We start from the raw sequence: 7,213 nt of genomic DNA on the forward strand, positions 1-7,213 counted from the left end.
CCGGTCCGCGGGCCCCCGCTCGCCACCTTGTCGTCAGCGCAGGCTGGAAGAGAAACACCCTCCTCCCGCGGAGTTCAAGCCTGTTTCAGGGTGATTTATAGCTGCGGGGATGCTGCTACCCAAAGCGAGAGGCGACTTTGCTTTTCAACTCCTGTAGCTCCCTGTTAACCCGGGTGATTACTAGCAAAGGTGGCGTTGGCCTCATTTATCAGCGGCAGGGGAAGGCAGGTGAAGTCGCTCGGCAGAGGAAGGCAGCGTTTTCCTCCCGCTCGTGGGTTTTTTGGAGCGGATCCCACTTGCTCCTCGGATGAGGGATTGGGGAGGGGGATGCAGCTTGGTTTTGGCTATTTGAGTTGGGGGTTTTAATGCCATGAATGATTTTCTCGGTGCGGTTAATGACGATGTGGCGTCAGCTGGGGGTTGGGGGTTCCCGGTTTTGCTGATGCCCTGTTAGTTGACTCGCGGTTTCACCTTGTGGTTATGGGGTCCGGGGGGCTCATCGGAGGAGCTCCAGGTTGTTGTCATCATGTATCAAACCTCGGGGGAAGTCACCGGGGATGGGGCTCCATGCCTGGTCCGGGATGTGAAGAACCAAGAGCTTGGCGGGGGGGCTTAGCTATTGGGTTGAGGACAAAACTCTTGCTCAACCTGCAGGCGATCCCGTGCCTCAGTTTCCCCACTGAAAAATGGGGACAATCCCTCCGTTTTACATGGGAAAGCTGCGTGGGTTCAACTGTCGCAGCAGCAGGGAGCTTTTCCCCATCCGAAGCACCAAAACCTTTCCTCCAAGGCGAAGACGCTCTCCGGGGCGGAGGGCTGCTCCAGATGGGCACGGTGCTTTGCAGATGCTTTCAAAACCCAAAACTATCCCTCTGGCAATGGAAAAAAAAGGAGCTGGGAGGAGCAGGAAAGCTGGAGGTTGGGGAATTTTGCTCTGCAGGGGATGCAGGGCAGAGCCCTCGGCTGAGGAGCGTCTGTCGAAGCGACGCGCAGGGAATTTCTCCGCGACGGGGCAGAGCCACCGGCGCATCCCGGTGATTGAGAGAAACCGGTAAATCTGAATGAACGGGTTTGGGAGTGAAGGTTAGCGAGAGGCTAGAACTCGGGCAGCCGCCCGCTGCTGCTACAACAGCTTTTCCCCTTGAGGAACTCGAAAAGAATCAGCATTTTTCTCCCTAATAGAGCTTCAAAACTCTGTTGTGAGCAATTTGGAAATTCCCGTTGAGTTTCGGGTTCATTAGCCGCTGGCTCCAAAGCGTGTACATAGTCAAAGCTGTCTAATACGGACGCACCGCACCAGTGCCTTGAATTAATGTTATTGTTATTTGTGTGGACGTAGTGGGGTGCAAACAAGGTTAATTGAAATGAGAGTGCTGCTTCCTCTTGATAATGGCTCAGGCTTGACAGCTAGGAGGAGTTTATTTTTGTAGAAGAGCTGCCTTTATTATCCATTTTTATTAGAGCTAATTTGGGCTCTATATCAAAAACTACATTAAGGGAATCATTTACGGTCACACCACCACCACCAAACCCGATAGCCCCAGAGCCCTGTCCTTTATGTTAATGTCTGCAGTTAAAAGACAATTCAAAATAAACTCTTCTCTTTTAAAGCACCCTTTGTTTTCTTCCTTCTCTGCTTCCCCCTCCTTCTCTCTTTGCCTCAAGTGAGCCAATTTAGTTAAAACCCTAATGTGCCCTTCAGGGAAAGGGATTTTTTTTTTTTTTTTTCCTGGATAGCCTTGGCTTTGCTTATCGCCGAAGTGTAAATATTAGTTTGGGGATGCTCGAACCGGCGGGACTGAGATGCTCCCGGGGAACGGAGGGATCGATGCTGCGCCGTAAGGAAATTGGGCGGGTAGGCAAGCAGCAAGGGATTGAGCAGGAGGAGCCGGATCGTCACGACGGCTTCGGGAAGCGCGCGTTCCCATCGGCAGCTGCCAAGTCGGGTCGGGAAGTTGCCTGCGGTAGCCGGTGAGTTAAGGATGCTGAAATATCGCAGCAGGCTGGTAATCGGTTTTTAATTATAACAGCTGGCAGAAGGTGAAGTTTGTGGTTTGAGGATGATGAGGATCCTTGCTCGTTCGCTTTTCCCCGGCGGCTGTCGCGCTGCTAAAGCTCGGGAGCGGTGAGCGCGGGAGCGGGGCTCTGCTCCGTGTATCCAACCACTCTCCTCCTCGACTGCTCGTGGCAGGAGCCCGGGCTCTTCTCCTCCTTTCCCTCCCTCCTTGGAGCATCTCTCCTCCAGCGCACAGGGACGAGGCATCATCACATCGCTCGTAGCGCTTGGGGGATGCCGGGCTGATGCCTTGGCGTGAAAAAAAAATCTCACGGAGGAGCATTTCCCCCTTGCCAGGACCCCACCCTCTGGAGCCTTTACCTAACCATGTGCTGCGCATCCCCCAGCCACCTCCATACCTATGGAAGAGCCAAATAGTGGGGACACCCCCTAGGGTTGCAGAACCCCGCCATGGGAGAGGGCAGCCAGGCTGAACATGAGCCCTGCGCCACTGTTGCCATCACAGCTTCTGCATCACCCCTTGGGAACGGTGTTCTCAGGCCTCGGCCACGTGAGGGTGCGCTCGGCTTAGCGCCTTTTGCAAGCCAAGAGCCCGGGGAGCAGCCACCCCTTCCCTCCTCTTCCAGCTTAGTCGGGAGCGTTGGCAGAAGGTGATCCTGCCATAGACTGGATCTAAGGAAGAAATTCTTTACAATGAGGGTGGTGAAACCCTGGCAGGGGTTGCCCAGAGTGGTGGTGGAGGCCCCATCCCTGGGAACAATCAAGGCCAGGTTGGATGGGGCTGTGAGCAACCTCATGTGGTTCAAGGTGTCCCTGCTCCTGCAGGGGGGTTGGACTAGATGACCTCTAGGGGTCCCTTCCAACCCAAAACATTCTATGATTCTATGTGCACCATGCCAGCGAAGACCCCGTGATAGCGGAGTTCATGACGATTCCCCCAGCCCTTCCCCGTGCTGTACAGAGGCAGTTTTCTTTCTGGCGGTGGTTTCATGCTTTCCACCCTCTCTCCAGCATCCAAAGGATGCTAAGGCAAGCGTGTTCACCCCCACCCTGGGCATATATACAGCGGGACCACATCATGTCGGGGAGCTGCGTTGCGGGAGACCAATAGAAAAGCTAAAAATACCCCTGGGACCAGTGGCTGGCAAAAGGCATATATTTATTTTACACATGTCATGGTTTTATTTCAGTTCTGGGGGTTGGAACGGTTCCTAATCACGAGTCGGGGGAGTGGGGAGAGCGCTAACGAGTTTCTCATCTTCTGCCCTTGCAGATGCCGGTGTGCTCCTACTTCTTGAAGGGGATCTGCAGCAACAGCAACTGCCCCTACAGCCACGTCTACGTGTCCAGGAAGGCAGAAGTGTGCCAGGATTTTCTCAAAGGCTATTGCCCCATGGGAGAAAAGGTAAAAGAGGGGACGGGCTCTTGGGGTCCTGGGATGGAGGCGCCTTTGCCGAAGCCACAAACTGGTTTTTCGCGCGAGCTACGGCACCGCTGGGAGCCGTAGAGCTGGAAGCTGCTGAACACCTGGATGTGGTGAAGAACAGGCCTGTGCCTTTCCGAAAGGTTATGGGCAAAGTGGCTCTTTTACCTTACAGGCAGGGAAAAAAAAAAAAAAGGAGACAAATTAAAGGCTGCAGCTTGCAAACATTGTGCTGGTGTTTCCCTGGGAAGAGCCTCCCTGGGGTGTCCACGTTACCGGAGTCTGATGCCCAAGCCAATAGCACCTGCCCTGAAAATTGCGCAGTTAAATAGATGAGAAGTGAAGGAAAAGGCTTATGAGCCCCTGTTCTACCTAGAAAAACCACCGACGTTAATGCTTGCTTTGCACGCTGGCTCGGTGATGGGTTAAAACTTGAGCCTTAGATCTTGTGGCTCAGTCTTAGCAGCAAAACCACCCTTCCTCACCTAGCCCGCAGCAACCGAGCTTCGAGCAGTGCCCAGATACATATCTGGGGGCTTCGTGGAGCCCACCTCCACGTCCTCAGGGCCCTCTGGTTTAGATCAGCGCAGTGAAGTCCTACATGGACTTTTATCTTGCAACCTTGTCCGTGAGCTTACAGCACCCTACATAACACGCAGAGCTTGAGAGCAAGCGGCTTTCCTGGAGCAGGGCTTGGAGCTGGCTGCCACTTGCTGGTTTCCAAAGGAATTTTAGGACTGTTACATGCCCAAAAAAATGGACTTTTGAGGTTTAGCCAACGTCTCATGGCTCCTCGCTTCTTTGTAAGCGTTGGGAGAAGCAGGCAGCAGCAAGCGCGGTTCCTCGGTGGCGCGGAGCCATGCGGCAGGATCTCACCTTTTCTTGCTTCATGACTAAGGAAGGGAGGGTTGGCTTTGCTGGTGTTCCCCTGGGAATCAAAGCGACCGTCGTACCTGACTCCTCTTTGCTGTTTTCCATTAATTTAATAATATTTTGGCCTCTTCATGTCAAACACCCCTTTGTTAGTAGAGCACCTGGTGTAGTCGTGGTTCAGAAGGGGCAGCCAGTCAATTTGCCACAGGCTTTGAATAATAAAGCAAAGGTGGACCCGGAGATGATGCTTTTCTGCTGTAGTTGAGGGATACCAGGCTTTTCTCTTCTGGTGTGGGTTCTGTGGTGGGATTTCTACTCATCCTTTGACCATTGTGGCCAGCAGGGTGAGGGAGGGGATTCTGCCCCTCTGCTCCGCTGGCCTGAGACCCCCCCGGAGCCCTGCGTCCAGCTCGGGGGTCCCCAGCCCAGGACAGACAGGGACCTGTTGGAGCAGGGCCAGAGGAGGCCACGGAAATGGTCAGAGGGCTGGGACAGCTCTGCTATGGTTGAGAGGGTTGGGGTGGTTCAGCCTGGAGAGAAGGCGGCTCTGGGGAGACCTGAGTGTGGCCTTGCCATGCTTAAAGGGGGCTTCTAAGAAAGATGGGGACAGACTTTTTAGCAGGGCCTGTAGCAATAGGACAAGGGGTGATGGTTTTAAGCTAAAAGAGGGGAGATTCAGACTGGATCTAAGGAAGAAACTTTTACCCTGAGGGTGATAAAACACTGGCCCAGATTGCCCAGAGAGGTGGTGGATGCCTCATCCTTGGAACCATGCAAGGTCAGGTTGGACAGGGCTCTGAGCAACCTGATCTGGTTGGGGATGTCCCTGCTCATGGCAGAGGGGTTGGACGAGATGACCTTGAATGGTGTCTTCCAACACAACCTGTTCTGTGATTCTATGATTTGCTGTGCAACCTTGGCCCATCTCTATGAACCCAGCTGGAGAATGGGAGTCATCTTCTTCCCTCGGTGTCCTTCTCTCCGGGGAGTTTGCTAGTCGCCTCTAGGGCATGTTTGATATGGAAGAAAGCATCACATCCATGTCCTGGCTTGGTTCGGCCGCTTCCATGAGCCGACAGCAAAGCGAACAGGAGGAGGCAGTGAAAATCTCTTCCTTGAGCTGGAGACTCCAGGTACCACATTGAAAACCCGACAGGAACTTCGCAAGCGCTGCTTTAAATCGGCTCTTCGGCTGAAAAAACGAACCGCTAATGAAACGATCATTTTGTTTGCCTCCAGTCTGCCAGCTTGCAGGGCACCATCCCAAATACGCCCCAGCGGGCCTATGGAACAATATTATTTTATTGCATTTAATAGATAATGCATGAATAAGTGTCTGCCTAAGCACGGTTTTGCTTAGACTTGCTGCTCCTGGAGATTTCCAACTCCCTCGTGATTTTGGCTGCTTTTCACCGGGGAAGGTTGCTGGGATGAGCAGTCAGATGCTTGGATCCGTGTACTTCTCTGGACAGGAGCCCCAAAGGGCTCTTCTCCGCCTTTTCTCCATCCCTGTAGCTCTCGTTGGCAGAGGTACCACCCAACGAGTGAAGCCCTAGGTGCTCAGCGCCCATCACCGTGGCGTCATCGTGCAAAGCCACTGGCCTGTCCCAGAACCCAAACGCAACAGCGGATGATGCCTTCTGCAAGGCAAAGCCATCCTTTCCCGAGGAGAAACCGCTACGGAGCAAAAAAACAGGCAAAAAGAAGAGGGGAAAAAAAAAAAAGCCAAAAGTGAGAGCTTTAAGGAAAGCAAGACATCAGCAGGAGCAGAGGGGAACGCTAATAACTTAGGCCGTGCCTAATTACTTTTTGTGGCAGCGCGTGGAGGGGACTGCGTGCGGGATAAACATCTCCTCCGAAGGAAAACACGGGCATCCTGCCACCTCCCTCCAGCCCAGCGCTAGCCATGCAGGCAGGGTCCCTACAATTATTTTTAAAATATTCCCATTTAAATGAAAATATAAAAAGAGATATTTAGAATATTTATTCTATTAGTAAAAGTGCTTACCGTGTCACTTTTGGAGTGTCAGAAAAGCATTCTCCTACAGATGATGGATAGCAGCCTGTAATTATATATGGGGAGAAATTGCTGAGCGGGCCATATTTAACTGGGGAGGAGAAATACCAGCTTGGGCCATTAAGGGTTAATTTTATTCTCTAAATAATATAACATCCTTTCCGAGGAGAAAACCCTACGGAGCAAAAAAACAGGCAAAAAGAAGAGGGGAAAAAAAAAAAAAGCCAAAAGTGAGAGCTTTAAGGAAAGCAAGACATCAGCAGGAGCAGAGGGGAACGCTAATAACTTAGGCCGTGCCTAATTACTTTTTGTGGCAGCGCGTGGAGGGGACTGCGTGCGGGATAAACATCTCCTCCGAAGGAAAACACGGGCATCCTGCCACCTCCCTCCAGCCCAGCGCTAGCCATGCAGGCAGGGTCCCTACAATTATTTTTAAAATATTCCCATTTAAATGAAAATATAAAAAGAGATATTTAGAATATTTATTCTATTAGTAAAAGTGCTTACCGTGTCACTTTTGGAGTGTCAGAAAAGCATTCTCCTACAGATGATGGATAGCAGCCTGTAATTATATATGGGGAGAAATTGCTGAGCGGGCCATATTTAACTGGGGAGGAGAAATACCAGCTTGGGCCATTAAGGGTTAATTTTATTCTCTAAATAATATAAAAAGTGCTGAGTCCGTGCCTTTGCTCGAAGTAGAAAGTCCTCAAAAGGACCCCGGAGAGTTTATAATATTCTACTGAATCAAGTAAAAATGTTAACCTTGCTTCATAAAACGATGGCTTGTTAAAGATGCGCAGTCCCTTTTCTTTTGAATAATTTAGGATGGGAGTAAATCTTCTCTCGTTCTCCTTCTCCCTGTCCGAGGAACGGCGGGGGC

The 7,213-nt window shown here is 51.7% G+C and overlaps 1 protein-coding gene across 1 annotated transcript in view; it reads left to right on the forward strand.

Annotated features, from left to right (window-relative positions):
- The window catches only part of ZC3H3 (zinc finger CCCH-type containing 3), a 215,355-nt gene that overhangs the window by 183,274 nt on the left and 24,868 nt on the right, over positions 1–7,213 (forward strand). Inside the window, exon 10 of the mRNA XM_035897115.1 lies at positions 3,291–3,422. Within this exon, the coding sequence (XP_035753008.1) occupies positions 3,291–3,422 (132 nt within the window). The remainder of the gene's footprint in view (positions 1–3,290; positions 3,423–7,213) is intronic.

Source organism: Egretta garzetta, unplaced genomic scaffold (assembly GCF_000687185.1).
Source record: "Egretta garzetta isolate BGI_Z169 unplaced genomic scaffold, ASM68718v1 scaffold237, whole genome shotgun sequence".
Taxonomy (NCBI): domain Eukaryota; kingdom Metazoa; phylum Chordata; class Aves; order Pelecaniformes; family Ardeidae; genus Egretta; species Egretta garzetta.